Below are 18707 nucleotides of genomic sequence, written 5' to 3'. Positions count from 1 at the left end.
GAGTTTATCTCCTAAGGAATGCCTTCCATTTCTGGCAAACTGGTTATTCTGCTGCTTCTCACAAGCAGGAGTTTCTAGAAGCTGTGAGATCACTGAAATAGCTCAGCCTCCAATTGTGAGGGCTAAGCTGACTCACATGCACCGTGGAGAGAGACCCTGTGCCAAAGCAGTCATTGAGTGATGCTGCTGCTCAGCTGGTTGATGAACCTAAAACAGCTTTTCTTTTAAACTTTTTTTTTTTTTAATTTAGTAATGTGATAAACAACCATTTTTGTTTCTAGAGAAAAAAAATTGCAACGTCTTGGGATTTTGGGTGTTAGATGCTGAAGCAGGAAGCAGGCTCCTGAGGACATTGCTAGGCTAAAGCTGTTAACTGAAAATGTTACCTGTTGTCTTGGTAGGTAACAGCTTTGGTTGAAAAAGATTTAATTAAAATTAGAAGGCTTTGTGGAAGTGTAACTGATTGTCTGATAAGTCAAATGGATGGATTTGAAAGATTTTAATTTCTGGACTATTTTAATAAAGAATTCCTCTATTTCTTCTTTTCTTAAACTATTAAGGACTTTCTGTTTCGCTGGATGTTTCTGTCTCTATGCATCTGTGGTGGGTGCTGAATAAGAATTAAGCCAATGGTAATCAAACTTCTGCCAGCATGTGCTCTTAATTTTGATTTTACACCTAAAATTATGATCTCTGTAGGCAAATATAAGTAACTGTCATGAATATATGGAGTACTCATGTCTCTAGTTGTTGGAACATGCTAGAAGTTCCTAAGTGAACTACCTTTTATGCCTTGCAGAGTTTGAAGAAGCAAGAAAATGGGTAGCAAATGATTTAGTATTTGATAAAAATGTGGATGTGAACCTGTTTGAGAGCACTATCCGTATCCTGGGTGGCTTGCTGAGCACCTACCACCTCTCTGGAGATAGCCTCTTCCTGGAAAAAGCTGTGAGTCACTGGCCTTACAAATGAAACTTGGTTATGTATTCCATACTGGACAAAGTTGAGGGAAGATTCCTCAGAAAGTTAAATGTTGCTGGTTTTTAACAGTATCATATTTAAAGTGGTGGGAAAGGCATTTACCATTAAGCTTTGAAGCCGTCACCTCTGCTCTCTGTACAACCTCAATGCCTTGCCATGTTTGTCACCTGTTCTTCTCTGCTCTTCTGCTGATGAATGGCTGACCATCATAAACCTCATGAAACTAGAGAGGAAATAAATGATTGGCAAAGGGTAATAGTTGTCTTTTGTTGCCCTTTCTGTGTGTCTTAACAGCATCAGCCACCTCATCACATTAGCTAGATCAGCCAGTGACTGCAGGATAGGGGTTGCAGCCTCATGAGGCCTGTAGTGCTAAGGACAAGGTGGGAACTCTGCTCATTACTATGAATAAGTTCATGACATTTTAAATTTCTTTAATTGCTTGCATCATCTAAAACTAAGCTGCTATTCTATCTTTTTCTATCTGCTTTGTGAAGAAAATCTAATGGGTTGTACATGTGTATGTATTTATTTTTGTTTTGTTTGTTGTTTTATCCTGTGCTCCTGGGTTGTCTTTAGAAAGACATTGGAAACAGGCTTATGCCAGCATTCAAGACCCCCTCCAAGATACCATATTCTGATGTCAACATTGGTCGGGGCACTGCACATCCCCCTCGCTGGACATCTGACAGCACTGTGGCAGAGGTGACCAGCATTCAGCTGGAGTTCAGGGAGCTCTCTCGTCTGACTGGAGATGAGAAATTCAAGGTATGAAAGAATCAGTTGATGTCTCTCTCTTTTTCCATTTCTCTGCAGCTCCACCACTGACTCTCCATTAGTACTCAGTCTCAGGAGTCTGTAAGTTATGATAAATAAATTGTGAAACTCTAGACAAGGGAAGAAAAAAACCCAAAATATTCTGATTGTTTTATTGAATACCAAAAGTAGTAGTGGAGATGAGCAATTATTTTTCTTCCTCAGAAACAGCTTTTAACTAAAAAAATAATTTCCGAGTGTGGTTTCTTGATGCCATTATCTGTATGCAGAGAACAAAACTGAAATGTTACCATCCAAGGAACTAAAATTTCACTCAACAGATAAGAGTCTGAAAGCAGGTGACCATATAGGGAAAAGTTCGTTGAAATAAAAATAGTTTCAGAGAAAATAATATTTTCCACTTTTCTTTTTGTCTGCTGTTATTATTTTGAACTGTATCCACAGCTCAGTGTTGAAGAATGCAATAATTTAAAGAACCTCGGCTATTGCTAAATAGATTCATGTAGTTGTTATTTTTGCTGGACTTCTCCTTTACAAATCTGAGTAAATCTGAGTGCTGTAGTACTGGCTTTTGAATGGACTTGCCTTCAAGGAAAGGAAACAGTTATAATTGCTTCAGAGTACTTGAACATACCCAGAACATCATCTTTTGAGAGTCCAAAAGTTTGAAATCTTTAATTTAATATGTTGCTCTAGCTGAACTTGATGTCCCTGATGATAATTTGGGGAAGCAAAGTTTACAGATTTGTTACTGGACTATAGTGACTAGACACAGTTCTGTACCTCATTTATACCTGTAATTTATATTTGCCATTTTCCTTCTTGTAGAAAGCTGTAGATGAGGTGATGAAGCACGTTCACAGCCTCTCAGGGAAAAACGATGGCCTCGTGCCTATGTTCATCAACACCAACAGTGGGCAGTTCACCCACCTGGGGGTCTACACCCTGGGAGCCAGAGCTGACAGCTACTATGAGTATCTGCTCAAGCAGTGGATTCAGGGTGGAAAGAAAGAAAATGAGTAAGTTCTTTACACTTCTCATATTGGTCTGAGAATTAGGTGAGCTGTAAAACTCTGTTGGAGTTTGCTGCTTAAAAGAAAAATAATGCATGTGCCCCAGAGTCAGCTGAACTTACCACTGTTTTTAAAAGCAAGCTAAGCATAAAGAGGGACCTTTGGTAACTCGATGAAAGAACACGAGGAGACTTAGCCTTAGTCTCAAAACTCCTTCTCCACAGAAACCTTTTCTTCCACAGGTCATCAAATGTGAGGAGTGCCACAGACAGGAGATGAGAATTAAGTCTTTGCAATAGATATTGAGCATAATTAGACACTTCTGAAATACTGTGGGCATTTCCTTTCAACAGTGATGTCTGTGTTTGCTCTGGGTTTGTTAGTGAAGGGTGAAAGGAGACAGAAGTTTAATGTTTGTGTTATCTTCTCTTTAATTCCAGCATCCCAGACTGGCTGGGGTTGGAAGAGATCTTAAAGCCCATCCTGTCCCACCCTTGCCAAGGGCAGGGACACCTTCCACTATCCCAGGGTGCTCCAGGCCCCATCCAGCCTGGCCTGGGACACTTCCAGGGATGGGGCAGCCACAGCTTCTCTGGGCAACCTGTGCCAGGGCCTCCCCACCCTCACAGGGAAGAATTTCTTCTTTATATCCAATATCAATCTACTTACTTTCAGTTTAAAGACCCTTGCTCTATCACTACATGCCCTTGTAAAAAGTCCCTCTACAAGTCTCGTATGTTTGTTATCTGTACTGCATTAGTGGAAGAGTGTTTGCAAGGAGGAGTTAAAGATGTTGGAAAAGCAGCTTTCCTTCGAGACAAGTCTGCACATAAGCTAATTATGTTAGACTTGTTAATTTCAAGGTGTTTAATGCAAACAGAGCAAAAACGTGCCTCTTGGAGGCATTTCTGTGTGCCAGAGCAGATGCCTTTCTACAAACAAAGCTTTCATCACTGCTCTTTCCAAGCCTTACCTCACTGTAAATGGAGAACCGGTGTCTTTGGGACCACAGTGGCATTTTGTGAGCCTCACAATGGTATTAATCAACAGGTTGTTTTCCATATTGAAAGTATGTAAAATCAAGGATAAATCAAATTAAATACTGTGAAACAATGTTTCACAATGAAAGAGGTCAACTGGAAAAGATTGCTCAAACTCTTTGAATCTCCATCTTTGGATGGGGGTACTAAAAAATTGCTTGAATAACCACTCAGACAACCTGATGTGGCTGAGTCTGCCTCAGAGCAGAGGGTTGAAGTAGAGACCTCCCAGAGGTCCTTCCCAGCCTAGATTTTTTGTGATTTCAATAACTCTGGATTCCGAGGATAAAATCTGGTTATTGCCTAGAAACAGTTGCAGGTGCTTTCTTTAATATTTGAATAAGTAGTAAAGTATTATTATTTACTTTGCAAGTAAACCCAGTATTGCTACATGGTAGTGATAACCAATTAATGTCACCAATTAATGTCACGTTGATGGTTACTGAGGGGGTTTTTTAAGTTTTCACGTTTAATTAAATAAATAATTTTATTAAATATTATTCTTTCAACTGAAATAACAGTCACCTAAAAGATTGTGCTGAACATCAGCTGTGATCAAACATGTTCTGACTGCGTGCATGTGAGGCAACTGGGAATGATTTTTTTCACAGGCTGTTGGAAGACTATATGAGAGCCATAGAAGGAGTGAAAAAGCATCTTCTTCAGAGATCAGAACCCAAGAAGCTTACTTTTGTAGGAGAGCTTGCTCATGGCCATTTCAGTGCCAAGATGGTAAGAAATACAACTGCAAAAGAAAACAGAAAAACCATTACAAAGTTTAAGTAAAACCCAACACAGAGGCAAATGCAAAGCTTTTCCCTCTCCAAAGCAAAAAAAAAACAAACCCCAAACCACCAAAAACCCAAACCCCAGGACTATATATACATGCACATCTGTCCAGTGTGATGGCAGTGATGAGTAACTGGCTTGTAGATACTCACCACATGTGCAAGCCAGGGGCCTTTCCTGCGAGTTACTCTAGTAAACCCATTCTGTTCCTTCAACACTGAACATTTTGGTGCTGGAATTAAATTTTCTTTCTGTTTTTTTCTTTTTTTCTGTTCTGGTCATAAAATTCCAGTGTCTGAAATTGTTGAGACAATACCTATTTTATGTATTACTCATTTTCCATAATTCAAAAATACATGTAGACACTTGCACACCTGTGTTTTCAGATTTGCCTTCAAAAGAAGCATGTCATCTAATATTGTATTATGGGGTTAAAAAAAATTAATAATTTTTGAGGTTTCTGTCTAGTAATAACATCTTTTTATTTTCCTACCTGGAGAATTCTTGAGTAAAACAGTATGCTGTTTGCTGAAGGGAAAATTGATTGATCTTAACCCTCTGCTCCTAATTTGTGCAGTTTAAGATCTTTCAGTTAAAAAACTCATGCAAGTGCAGGTATTGTATATGTGTGTGGCTTGTCTGAAAGACAAGTGATGTATTATTAATAAATGTATAGCCTTTCCTGATGTAGTATTTTTAAGATACTCAGTTCTAGTTTTCAGCATGTGCTTCTTGGATCTGAATTTCCCAAAAAACCTGCTGTAAGACCAGAGTTTGGGTTTTGGGTAGAGGGCACTGCCCCATCCCAAGATAGGACATAATTGAATTGAGACAGATAGATTTGGCTTTGGTGTTTGTATGTGTCAGAACTCTTTCTTCTGTTTCAGGGAGTCAGAATTTTGGTTTTAATCCATTATTATTGGGTGAAAGGCTGCACAGGTTTCTTACCCTGGCCAGCTGGAAAAATGGGGGATGTTTGGCTACTTTGTCTATGCTGACTTCTACAACCCTCAACTTCCTTAAGGACTGGACAAAGCTTTTAAAGGTCATACAGGGGCATCAGAGTGGTTTTACTATGTTTTTGGGTGATGAGACCTGAGCTTTGATTCTGAATGTTGAGAATCATTTGAGATCCCATATGTGACATTAATCTGCAGTGCTTACTTTCTTATATCAATGGTAGATTAGCCCCAGAATGAGGACAGCCAAACCTTTAGGTGGTTCTGTTGACCCCTTGCATGAGCTGATATGACATATATGCTTCTGGTAAACCAAAAGACACTCTCCTTCCCTTCAACATGATCTGAGACCTTCTTTTCAGAAACTTGTCATAAAAATGCATTCTTGTACATTTTTGAAATTAATGGTTTCTGTAATACTGCTGCCTGCCTCATGCTACATTACATCAGATTGTTAAAAAGTTACCCTCAAGTTGTTGGTACCAGAAATGTGTTTTGAAGAAGAGAAAGAATAAAAAAATTAAAAAGACAAAGGTACACTCACGCCCTCCCTACCTCCCCTTGCTGCTTGACGTGTAACTTCTCAGTAAGAGTTGTCTTGTCTTGCAGGATCACTTGGTTTGCTTCTTGCCAGGTACTTTAGCACTGGGAGCTCACAATGGACTGGCTGCTGATCATATGAAATTGGCTGAAGCCCTTATAGAAACCTGCTACCAGATGTATGCTCAAGTAGAGACAGGCCTGAGCCCAGAGATTGTACACTTCAACCTCCATGCACAGAAGGGCCACAAGGATGTGGAAATCAAGGTGAGCAGACAGCTGGCCTGAACTTCAGTTCCATGATTTCTCCATAGCTCTAGTCTGCTGTTGAACTCCTGGCCAGATATTAGGGATGGGGTTTGTTGTGGAGCAGTTAATTCTTTTGCTGCCTTGCCTTCTAACTGTACCCTAGGCCTTGGTTTTAGTTAACCCAGAAGTATATTTAGAAGCTGACTTATGTGTAGCAAACTCTTAGGAGCAGATGGAGATGGGAATAATTCTTTTTCTCCCTGCATGTATCCTTGAGGAAATTTCCTGTCTGAAATACTCTTGCCATTTTTTCTCTTGCAGCCTGCAGACAGGCACAACTTACTGCGACCAGAAACTGTGGAAAGCCTTTTTTATATGTACAGATTCACTGGTGATAAGAAATACCAAGACTGGGGCTGGGAAATCTTGCAGAATTTCAACAGATATACCCGGGTAAGGCCAGCTTATAGTGACCTTGTTCTGTCAGGACTGTATTTGCTCACTTGCTTTGTAACACCAACTTTGAAAACACACTATGTTTCATCAGATAACTGGGGGGGAATTTGTAAGTATATACAGAAAAATCGTTTTCTTACAGATTGAGATACACTGCTCAGTCCATATAGTGAAAGAACTTGTATTGCATTGATGAAAAAGTGAAATGCAGAAGCTGTAGGCAAGACTATCAAAGTGTTAGAATCTCTAGACTTCAGAAGGTGAGAAGGACATGGCTGGATTGAAAGAACTCTTCAATTAAAGTTGACAAAGGAAAAAAATTAACCCACAATGGCATTAATGGTTTAATAGAAGGTTTTTCTATTCATTCTGACTACAGTGCTCATGGAGATGTCACTGATAGGCTGTGAAAGTGTGATACCAAATATCAATGGTCTGCTCTTAAGAGAAATGGATTCAAGGCTTGGGCCAGCTCTAATGTAGAAATCGCTGGTTCCTTTCTGTATATTTGTCCAGAAACTTCAAAGGGATGTTCTTTGTGGTACTTCTCTGCCCTAAGTACAAATGAATATTTTGCTTCATTTATCGTTCTGGTTTCTTTTAAAATGCAATGAGATTTTTTTTTTTTCATTACTGAAGCTTTATATGTAAATGAAAACTAAGTGTGAAATGAAAAATATGAAAACATGATGATCTTTCTTAGCATTTATCTTCTCCAAGTGCATCTGCATGTTAAGAAGTAAAAAATTATTTTAGGTTATGTAAAGATACATTTTTTTTTTTCCCCCACAGGTTCCTACAGGTGGTTATACTTCCATTAACAATGTTCAGAATCCCAGTAATCCAGAGCCACGGGATAAAATGGAGAGCTTCTTCCTCGGGGAAACACTCAAATACATGTTTCTGCTGTTTTCAGATGACATAGACTTAATCAACCTTGACAAATACATCTTTAACACAGAGGCTCATCCACTCCCTATCTGGGTGCCAGCATAGACTCTGCATCAGTGGATCTTCCAGTGGTGGCATTTTTATCTTAAAGTCACTTTATTTTTCAGGGTTTGAGGAGAGATGCTTTAATGCACCTTTTTTGGCTTCAAACAACAAACAAAAGCTTGGGAAAAGCATCTCTGGTTTGAAGAAATCATGTCAGTCTTAAATCTAATCCCTGGTTCTGGGATGGGCAAAGCTGTGCCATATGAAGCTGGTTTCCCTGGTAATTGTACCGTGGACCATGACATTCTTGGGGCTCTGGTGACCCAGAACTCACTTATGTCAGTATTACTAAATGCTCATTAAATACTGGGACTACAGCAAGTTGCCTTAGGGCACAGGGTTGTTCCTGGAGAGCAGGAATAAGTCTACAGTTTTCTGGTTTATTCTGGATTCACTGAAACACTGGATTACAGAGCCATTCCTTTGTCAGACTGTCCAGTGGTTCAGGTGGAAAGTGGAATAAACAAAGAGCTGTAGTGCTGTCCCAGGGAGAAGCTGTCAGTATTGCTGCTGGTACTCCCATCTCATTCCAAACTCCCGAGCTATGATGCATCACCTTAGGAGAAGGAAGAGGCTGCAGAGTATCTGTTGTATAGTGTCTTAGTTTTGTAGAGCACTTTGAATGGTCTATTCAAGCTCTGGCTGAAATGAATGGTCAAAGAGAATTTGCTGCTGGTTTGGCTGAAAGTGGTATATAATTTTGTAGAGGTAATGCAGTTTTTTAACTTACCTGCAGGAATGCAGGAGATAATGTGAAATGCAAGTAAAACACGTGCATTTTGTATCTTATTTGCATCAGTTAGACTCAGGTATTCTGACTGAAAGCTGCTTTCTGAGGTTGGGCACTGGGAAAGCCTGTGAGCATATTGGGTATCAGCCTCCTTCCGTCCCTTCCGGTTCAGATATCACATTGGGGGTGTTTGTTGACTCAAAACAAGCTTACAACTGTACAGCAAAGTTCTTGTTACTCATAATTTCTTGGACCATGGAGAAATTTTCAATTATTTGTTTTCCTTAGGAGTACACTGGGTATTTTCAGTAGTAGTGTTAAAAGCAGACAGTCGAAAGGTATTACAGCAGTTCTAGGCCCCAGTAGAATTGGAGAAATTAATTTCAGTTACTTGAAGACAAAATAGACCCAGGTTTTTTTAAGAATCTTACAGGAGCCCTGGGATCTTTCATTTTTGTATGTGCACACTTTAGAGATTTAAAGCCATGAATTTGGAAATGAGCTTTCTGGAGTGCTTTTCCTTTTGGATTTGGACAGTCCTGTATTCATGGATGAGATCTCAGAAATGTGGTTGTTCATATGAATGTTCATTGTCTCACTGAAAGTCTCTTTCTCCCTGTGGCAGGGGTTGTGATGGGCAGGGCCAGGAGGTGCAGTCCCCACTAAATCCAGGGGTCCCTGGCCTTTAATGGAGCTGACTGAATTTGACTCTAATGGTTCATTTTCTGGTGGCTGAGGGAGGTATTTTATAGTAATTGTAACCTTTGATTTGTAAAGTAAGATGCATCTTTATTGATTTTATGCTGATCCATTCTGTTTGCTGGAGTTACATGTTACTGTTGGGACCACTATTTATCATTCCATGTACTAATGGAAATGGAGAAATGTTACAAAGGTCAAATTTTAAAAAGGTCAAAACAAATTATTTAAATGCACATTTTTCTGTCATCAGAGGGATCCTGTCCTGGGATTGACAGGACATGACTAGTCAGTGCAGAATGTTATTTTTTTTGCCTTACAACTGGCTTGAGAGTAATAATTCATTTCTAATGAGCTGAAGGAGAAAAGAAATAAACTGTCACTTTCCCAAACGTGTCTTGTCTTTTAACAACTGTCCAACTGTACCAATCTATCTAGCTCCTGTGAAGATGTCTGAGTGGAAGTGTGCTTTACTGGTTACCAGTACACTGCACTTGAGTGACAGCAGTGCACACCAGGATTCCTTTGTGTAAATCTTCACCTCAGCAACTGGACTCTCTTGCACAAGTTAAAACCAAAACTAAAACATCCCCAACCCACAACCATGGCTAAGACTGATAGTCTGTTTTAGATAACTGGTCACTAGTGGAGCTCATCAGGACCCTGTGTCAGTCACAACCATACCTGTGCCCTTCCACTAGCCCTCTACTATTTCCTTTTTCTCTAAAAATAATTCTGTTTCAACCTTAAGGTCCCTCATGCAATGATCCTGTTCAGAGCTGTGATGGTTCTTGGACCTTCCAGGCAAGCTTTTCATATTGCTGCCCTTTGTAACAGCTCATGCTGAGCAGGCAAGCACGGAGCCCAGACAATGTAGTTTTGGCTTCTGTCAGTGATTTGGCCTTTTGCATTTCTTTTGATGCTCAATGAGGTGTAGGTGGGACACTTAGGAAAAGGGAGTTCCCATCATCACGGCAGAGGAGAGAATAGTGTCCCAGCCAGCCTAGAACCAGCTCAGCAGGCTACTGTGTCCTTTGGCAGTGGCACCCAGGGGCTGTGGGCACGGAGGGGCTCAGGGCTGGCCGCCTGCTGCAGCTCCTGCGTGCTGCTCCCGCGCCAGGCCTGCGGATTTCACCCAGCTGCTGATGATCCCGGCTTCGAGCCTGCGCACCTCCGTGACGGACGGGGGGTCGGCGGGGTTGCGTCCCCTGGGGAAAGCAGAGCAGTGTCAGGGACTGGACGGGGGTTTTGCCTCCTGCGCAGGCAGAGCCTGTGATCTTAAGGACAGAGACTGACTGCTTTGTGCTTCACGTTTACGCCCTGGAAACCAAGATGCAGTGTCAGATCCCCAGTGCAGTTGGGCAGCAGCCCCAAGCTTGCCCTTGCACTGCTGGCTGCTGCCCCCTCTGCTCCAGGCCCAAAGGCAGATGGCTACTGCCAGGAGGCACTGGACTGCTTCACGTGCCTGATTGCTGCAGGCTGTCTCACACTTGTGCCAACCCCTGTGCAAGAACACCACCTAATGACAGGTGAGCTGAGTGCCAAGTTCTGCACAGCTCAGCATCCCTGGAGCCCTGTGCTGGGGAAGAAGATCACTCTTCCACATTGGGCTGCAACAGCCTGGTACTCATCCTCTTTAAGTACTTGCCCTGTGGAGGCAATGGTGAGGCCACACCTCAAATCCTGAGGTCAGTTTCAGGTCCCTCTTGACAAAGAAGACACTGAAGGGCTGGAGTGTGTCCAGGGAAGGGAACGGAGCTGGGGAAGAGTCTGGAGCACCAGGAATGGCTGAGGGAGCTGGGGGGGGTGGCCTCAGCTTGTAGAAAAGGAGGCTTAGGGGGGACCATCTTGCTCTTACAACTCCCTGATGAGAGGTTGTAGCCAGGTGGGGTCAGGCTCTGCTCCCAAGGGACAGCATGAGAGGAAACAGCCTCAAGTTGAACCAGGAGATTAGGGAAAATCTTTTCATGGAAAGGGTTGTAAAGTACTGGAACATGCTGTCCAGGGAAATGCTGAATTCACCATCCCTGGAAGCATTCAGAAAACTTGTGGATGTGGCACTCAAGGGCATGGTTTACCGGTGAACGTGGTGGTGGCATTGGGTTGATGGTTGGACTTAATGATTTTAGAGGTCTTTTCCAACCTCAACAAGTCTATGATTCCGTGATTCTAAAGTATCTCCTGATTGTTTGGGCTGTGGCTTGCTGAGATCAAGTACCCAGGGCATCAGGATTTTGCCAGCCAAAGGAGAGTTCGGTACTTACCGGAGATCAAGGTGATGGGCACCTCCTTTAATGGTCAGCGCAATCAGTGAAGGGCTGAGGCTGCTGTTTATCTGGGAGGAGAAGGAGCAAAGACCAATTCTCACCAAGTTACTGGGAAAAACTGGACATGAGTTCTGAAAAGTGGAACATGATCTGGGCAAGACTGAGGAGAAGCATGGGAAGACATCCTTGGTACGGCTGGTATCCACAGCTAACAGTCTGAATGACCCAGATCACCTGTCTCAAATGAAGGGAATGTTTTCCCCAAGGTGGGAACTTTCCGCTGATTCCAGCACAGGCAGTTCGAAGTCAGGTCTCCTTTGGGCCCATGCACCCTAAACAGCCTGTTGCTCCTGCAGCTGGGATTCCAAGCCAGCCTAAAACAAGGAGCTTCTGTATTTAATCAAGAGCTCAATTAACTTGAAATCCAGTCCTGGGTCATTTTTGTTCTTAAATTTTAAACTGGACACTGACAGCACTCTGAAGTTTTGTGGAATCTAAGACAAAATAAGTTCTGGTTTGAGCTGCTGCTCATAGCACCCACCTGGTCTCACCAAGTGTGCTGGGACTGGAGAGAGCCAGGAGCACATGGCCAACAGCACTGAGACCACGTGTGGATGCAGAAACACACCAGGCCGTGGTTCAGACCCTGGGTGTGGGCTAAGGAAGGTCCTGCTGTGTCTGCACAAGTGAAGCCACATTTGTTCCATCAGTATTCCTGGCTGATGGACACTACTCAGTGTGTCTGTCATCAGTCCTGAGATTCCTCAGTGGTTCACCAGGAAACAGCTGCTCACAGAAACTCAGGCTAAAACTGAATTGCCAGTGCAGCTCTGAAAGGTAGAGAGGGCAGTATGTCACCTGCAAAGGCTGCTCTGTGCTCAGGGTGCAGGAGTGCACATGCTTACCCCACCTCCAGCCCATGGGTCCAAGTCTCCATTTGAAAAAATGATGTTGCTTGCACTTCTCAGGTCTGAAATTCAGAGAGTTCATAATTGAGAGGTCTCCTTCCCACCCAGTTATCCAAATGTGTTTGGCTTCTGCAGCAAACATGGCCAAGCACAGGAAATACCGAAGAACTGGACAAATTATTGGTAGTTTTTACATTCTCCTCTTCTGTCCCAAAGAGATACAGAAAGGTCTGGCTCAAATCAGCACAAGGCTGTGACTTTCTGCCATTAGTGTGCTGTGCCTGTCCTCATGGGGCTCAGCTGGACAGAGGGAAACAGGGAGACAGCTACAGGGTAACACAAAGGGACAAGCAATCAGCACAACTCACCTTCTCCCCAGAAGTTTGTCTGCAGCCAGTGTGCTCGTGGCCTCACACGCCACTTGTTCCAACAGTACTGCTCGCGCATGGCCTCTGTGAAGGGCATCTCAGGGAACATGTCTGTCACATTGTTACTGTTAAATGTTAAGTTGATCTCGGTGCAAACCTAAGAGAAGCACAGGAGCTGTCATGGGGCAGGGGCATAACCAGGACAGCAGCTGAAACCTGTTGGTGGCTCCATCCGCTTACCTGGTAGTCCCAAGCCTCTGCATCCGAGCCGATGCCGCAGCCCGTGGGGTCAGCACAGGACTGGTACAGCTGGTATATGTCATAACACTGTGCCAAGCCAGAGGAGTTGTAGAACACTCCTGCCAGGCGGGAACACAGCACAAAACCAGTCAGTAACTTTGCTGTCTCACCCACCGCCTCCCACATGAACTTCATGGCCAAAACCAAGCCAAGGGCTGAGTGAGCGTGCAAGGATGGGACAGAGCTCACCGAGCCTGTAACTGTGTGAGGTTACAATCCAGCTTTATGGCAACGCTTATAGATGGGGCTGACAAATTCCTCCAGATGACACAAACTTGGTTATTTCCCTCAATTCAGTGCAATATTGTCCTGTTTAGACAATTTCCTTTGTAATGGGTTAAAAGCCTGGATAGCAGGCAGGGCTTCAGCTCTGCCAGGTTCAGCAGGTCCCTCTGGCACCTTGCTCAGCTTACTCCTCCAGGCCATGCCATTCTGGTATTTTATTCAGTTTCTTTTGAGGCTCTGATTGCTAAATGTGGATCAAAAATCTGGCACCCTGAGCCCTACAATGTTCAAACAGATGTTAGGACACTGGTTTCCTTTATCATGAACCAAGCAAACCTGAAGTGACAGCAATACCACTTGAGACATGGTATGATGAGCAGGTACTGGTCTGGTTCTCTACAGCTGAAGGAATGGATTCACATTAAGGAGATAGAGCATTATTGTCCTGGAAGCCATCAGTGGACAACACTAATGCTGTCCCCATTCACCTGTTGCCAGTTCGGCATCACAGCCCATGGCACTATGCTCTACCTGGCAGGAGGTGGGCTGCTGCAGAACATGCAGAAAAAAGACAGTGTTTTCCTGTATGACACAGAGGGGCAAGTATGGAGAAAAGCCAGTCCCCTGCCTAAAGTTCTGGTGGATCATTCCTCTTGCATGATTAAACTCCACCAAGTGAATGCAGCTGGGGAGACAGGGAGAGGCAGGAGGTGCTCCCCTGCAACTGGGAGGAAGAAATCCACCCTTGGCTCATTCATCTCAAAGAAACAAGACTCCCACTCTGCCTCACAGAAGAAGTAGCACGTGAATACATCCAGGAGATCTGACAGTGTTTGCCAAGATGTGTTTTAACAACTTTTCTAGCTGCCAGCCACACATCTTTAGCAGTGATTTAGGATTGGTACATTTCTGACTTGGTGCACATACATGATTTGGACAAAAAAAAAAATTAGCTCCCAGTTGTACTAAATTGAATTATACTTGTAAGAAGTCCTTAAATCTTTTTTTCTGGGCCACTGTGAGACATCCTGACAGACAAAAGCAGAAGGGGCAAAATGTCCCAGAGGGAGATCAGAGTCATACCAGCTCCCCTGACACAGTAATGTGACAGCTCTGCTGACAGCTGCTGCTAGAACACGTGGTGGTACGTAAAAGATCAAACCAATAATATTAACTCACCAACAAGAGCAGCCAAGCCTTCAATTGGGTCTTTCTGGGCCATAATTTGTTCACAGCCGACCTGGGTGAGACACATTACAGGCAAATGGCAGACAGAACAGTTACCAGCTGCTTTGTGGAAGGGCTAAGCTGGAAGACTGATTAAAATTATCATTTACACATTTTATGGTTCAGTGGCTTTCCAAGGCCTTCATGCAACAGGTCTTGAAGTTTTTAGTTTTCTCCCCTGTAGCAACAAAATACATAGACACAAGAAGACAGGAAAATGGCAGACAGTTCCTTCACCAAGTTAGGGAGCTGTGGAGGGGCCACAGTGATACACAACAGTTCCTCCTATCATCAGAGTATTTATTGCCCTTTCCAGGGAGTGGGGGGAATGTGCAGAATAATTGCTTCCATTTTAGAGGTCATTAAACAGACCCTAGAAGGAAACTGGGTGCCCAGTGCAACCAGAGGCAGGATGTCCAGAGTCCCAGTGCAGCAGAGCCTGTGTGACCTCTTGTACAGTGTGCTCCAGGTAGGACTAGAACTCTAAATGCCTCAAAGCCAGAGGCAAAGACAACACACCGGGAGACACCAAGAATTGCAACAGCCTCTGGTGATCTGGGATCAAAGCTGGTACCTTTCAAAAGCAGCTGGTGTCTCAGAGGCTTTTGTAAACCCCTGAGAACTTGGCTCTTTTCCCACATTTTGCCATCTCTGATTCTCTTGAAAGTTCACACGTTTCCCAGTCTCCATAGCAGCAGGTTTTTTTCTGCATTATACCTGAGGTATGTCAGCTTCCTGGGCAATACTTAAAAAAGAGCCTGACTTTTACATCTCCATCCCTACCCACCATGGAAAACACATCTCTGAAAGCACATTGAGGTGGGCTACAACAAAATTTCTTTTTTCTTTTTTTAAAGCTACAAGTTTGTAGTGTTTATAAGCTGAAGTCAACAAGCTTGCACAGGTCTTTGTGTCCAAGGTAAAGGCAGAGCACGGCAGAAGTGACTCCACCAAACCTCACAGAAGCACATTTCAAACACAGCAGTCACCATCACAGAGAAGTTTCAGTTGTGCAGATTTACTGTCAGACTGGAAAGGCTGCAACATCCACCACTACTGCCGTGACCATCACCAATGGTGTGTGCCTCACAGTGTCCTAAGCTCCAGGCACCCACTCACACCAATGTGCTCACCTTCACTGGATTGGCAGGGAGGTGACCCATGAAGTCGGTTTTGTATGGATAGTCCATCATGGCCATCATGGTGAAGGCATTTCTAGCAAACCCAAACAGCTGGTAAACATCCTCCTTGTTAGAGATCTTCTTGCATGTAGCCATTTTGCTGCTGATCTCATCATAGGCTGCAGAAGAAAGGAAAAGAAAAGACACAAACTTCAACAGAGGAAAGTAACACCAAGCTTCAGCATCTTGTTTCACTCAGGAGTAAGAAGATGCTGTAATGTGAGATGAGTTTTTTAGTGGAAAGGACACACTACATCTAAATTTACACATGTGAATGCAATGTTCAGGCACAGCCTCCCTGAGCAGTGTCACAATCTTGTGTGGCCCACAGCCCATGTTCTCTGCCCCTCATGGAGCCACTGATACCTCCCTGGGGAGCCTGGAGGAATCAGCAGCTGTTGGGACAGAACTGGTCCCAGCTGAAACAGTGAGCAGAGCACCTCGGTACAGCCTGTCCTCACCAGTGCTCTGATGGCCGCTCCTGCTCACGCCTGCACACCCCTTTCCCTGCCAGGGCTGCTGTGTCCCACAAGGCAGGTTCCCCAGGCAAGCCCTCATGCAGGAGAGCAAGGTACAGCATATAGGACCCAGTGAGATTCAAAAGCTGGAAAAAATGGCAGGGAGGAAAAAATACCAACTAAAAAAACTTAAACCAAACCCCAAACAAACGCCATCCTTCCCCACTAAAAATAAAAAGAAAAAGAGCTCCTTGGGAGGAGGGTGGTGCATCTGCAGTAAGAACTGCTAAGTGAGAACAGTCCTCACATAGGACTCTCAAGACATGTCTTCAAACATCAATGGGATGCAGAAGTCAGCTGGGGTCAGGACATTCATCTTTGAAGACATTCCTTCAAGATGTACCCATATACATTTGCTTTTCTGCTGTGGAAAGCTGCTCCCTTCATTTTCATCCTCCACATTTTGGAGTCACAGTTCCTGTCCCCATCCTGCTCTACAGCTGACCACTGGAGCACAGCTGTTTTTGCTTGGGAACCCACAGCCTGCAGCCTGACTCTGGATACACACTTGAGGGCCTAAGCCTTAAATATGACCACCTTACCCCCAGCTGCAGGAAGCATGGCCCCAGGCAGAGCTGGAAGAGCTTGACTAGTTAACAGTAACATTCTTCCTGCTGTGACCCAAAGCTAAAATGGCATTTTGATCCCTGGGCTCCTCTGCCAGTTCCAGGACCAGCAGCAGCAGCAGCTGGGAGGCATACAGCTCCTGACACACAGCATCACAGACCAAAGCTCAAGACAGGCCCAGAAGCCACCACATCTGCCCCAATACCACGCACAGCTTCCAGGAGATGCTGCATCAGCCCTTGGCATCTGGTCCAGCCTACTTAGGAGCCATTTCAGAGGTCTTCACCAGTCTGTCCCAACTGTCCAAGACTGGAGATGGAAGGGACTTGGATTGCTTCAGGACCTAGACTGCCCTCCATGTATTTCTCAGATCTGTCCAGTGAGCTGAGCCACACAGCTCTCATACCCACTAGAACAGCTCTTAATGGTGTGGATATTGAGGCCAAGTATCTGGTTAAACATGTGGCTTTACTAGCATAAAATACTGGTGGTTTTCACCTGCAAGTGGTTTTGCACTTTGGTGCAGTAAAAAAATGGTTTCATTAACACTGTGCAAAGCTCCACAGAGCTACTTATATTTTGGTGTTGGTTACCGATTTTAATGCTAACTGAAGCTGTTAATAATAAAAAAGAAAAAAATTCTGCAAGCAGAAAGAGGAAGCCATGTGGGCACCTGCACTGATTTATCTGAACAACTAGCTGAGGTAAAGCTGTATCAATTCTTTTCCCCCGTGGCTGGGAATGCTGGCTGCCCTTGGGAGCCACCTGCAGGGCTCTCTTCTTACCTCCACTCAGCCACAGGTCCTTGATCTGCTGGAAGGCTTTACGGACAGCTGTGACACATCCTAGGCTGGACTTCTGAAAATCCTGAAGGGACAGAAAGATAGGAGATGATGGTTTCCCAGAGGAGATACTTGAAGAGGCTGCAACAGAAAATGCTGCCAGAAGGACCAGAAGATGCAGGGGTTATTGGCCCACTGGTCAGCACCTCATCTGCATTTCCAGGGGCAGCGACACCAGCACTTCTGCCTTGTCCTTCAGAGAGTCAGTATGTCTCTGCAGAACCCAGTGCTCTGCACAGCTTAGGCCCAGCAGCAGCTGTGCCACCAGGTCTGGCTGGGATGAGCTGTCAGACAGACCACTCTGCCCTTCATGGAACATCAGGCTGAACATGAAGCAGCAAGAGAATATGAAGCATGCCTCAGAGGGGGCCAGGCTGCAAGGGCCATAAGGGTTTTGTTGTTTTTAAACACAGAGCAGAGTCCTTGAAACTGCACTTTATCTGTGAGAAGGAGCCATGGGAGAAGTCAGTTATGCATTGGGAGTACAAGACCAAGATCTGCTTTTCTTCTTAAGCCTGCTAGTGGCCTGCAAAATGACCATGTCCTTTTTCTTGGGAAAACCATTACTGATCCTGAAAAAGCACTTTAAGTTAAGTTTGAAGAGCTGTGGTTGGTTATGGTGGATCAAGTTGCTTCTGTGATTGAAGGCTCTAGGAACTCAAGCTCTTTGTACTCTCTCAAGTTGTAAGGCAGATTTAGATTGGCTGGCAACCAGTGTTTTGTAACAAGAATTATTAGGGCTCTTCTGAGGTCCCTTTGCCCTGCTAGAGCAAGGTAAGCAACCACAAATCACTAGCTAGGCTTTTTTCTTATAAAGACCCAGCCTCAATTAAAAAATAGGCTTGGGACCTTTCTTTTCTTCCTAATTCTGCCTTTGTCTGATAATTATGTTTAAAGAAATCATTGTGGGGTTTTCCACATTGTGGGGTTTACCTGGGCATCCCTTTAGGAGTTCCAAATATCCTTCTGGATGTGCTTATTGATCTACACCTACTAATGGCTCTAACTGGAGTGTGGGGATAGTTTGGCCTGGGACAGAGGAGTAGGCCTGCTCTGGCTGCTGGGATGGCTGAGC

At 44.1% G+C, this 18707-nt stretch overlaps 2 protein-coding genes across 2 annotated transcripts in view; one reads left to right on the top strand and one right to left on the bottom strand.

Moving 5' to 3' along the window:
• The window catches only part of MAN1B1 (mannosidase alpha class 1B member 1), a 19418-nt gene extending 9797 nt beyond the window's left edge, over positions 1 to 9621 (top strand). The window contains exons 7-13 of the mRNA XM_069031824.1: positions 800 to 948; positions 1561 to 1749; positions 2587 to 2777; positions 4423 to 4543; positions 6169 to 6366; positions 6670 to 6801; positions 7597 to 9621. Coding sequence (XP_068887925.1) covers positions 800 to 948; positions 1561 to 1749; positions 2587 to 2777; positions 4423 to 4543; positions 6169 to 6366; positions 6670 to 6801; positions 7597 to 7800 — 1184 coding nt within the window. The 3' untranslated portion in view covers positions 7801 to 9621. The remainder of the gene's footprint in view (positions 1 to 799; positions 949 to 1560; positions 1750 to 2586; positions 2778 to 4422; positions 4544 to 6168; positions 6367 to 6669; positions 6802 to 7596) is intronic.
• The window catches only part of DPP7 (dipeptidyl peptidase 7), a 22439-nt gene continuing 13263 nt past the window's right edge, over positions 9532 to 18707 (bottom strand). Inside the window, exons 6-13 of the mRNA XM_069031825.1 lie at positions 17576 to 17657; positions 15658 to 15824; positions 14477 to 14537; positions 13013 to 13131; positions 12773 to 12929; positions 12402 to 12466; positions 11494 to 11564; positions 9532 to 10437 (exon numbers count right to left, since the gene is read on the bottom strand). Coding sequence (XP_068887926.1) covers positions 10302 to 10437; positions 11494 to 11564; positions 12402 to 12466; positions 12773 to 12929; positions 13013 to 13131; positions 14477 to 14537; positions 15658 to 15824; positions 17576 to 17657 — 858 coding nt within the window. The 3' untranslated portion in view covers positions 9532 to 10301. The remainder of the gene's footprint in view (positions 10438 to 11493; positions 11565 to 12401; positions 12467 to 12772; positions 12930 to 13012; positions 13132 to 14476; positions 14538 to 15657; positions 15825 to 17575; positions 17658 to 18707) is intronic.

The sequence above is a fragment of the Aphelocoma coerulescens genome, chromosome 17 (genome assembly GCF_041296385.1).
Source record: "Aphelocoma coerulescens isolate FSJ_1873_10779 chromosome 17, UR_Acoe_1.0, whole genome shotgun sequence".
Classification (NCBI taxonomy): domain Eukaryota; kingdom Metazoa; phylum Chordata; class Aves; order Passeriformes; family Corvidae; genus Aphelocoma; species Aphelocoma coerulescens.
This window is presented reverse-complemented; position numbering and strand designations above follow the sequence as displayed.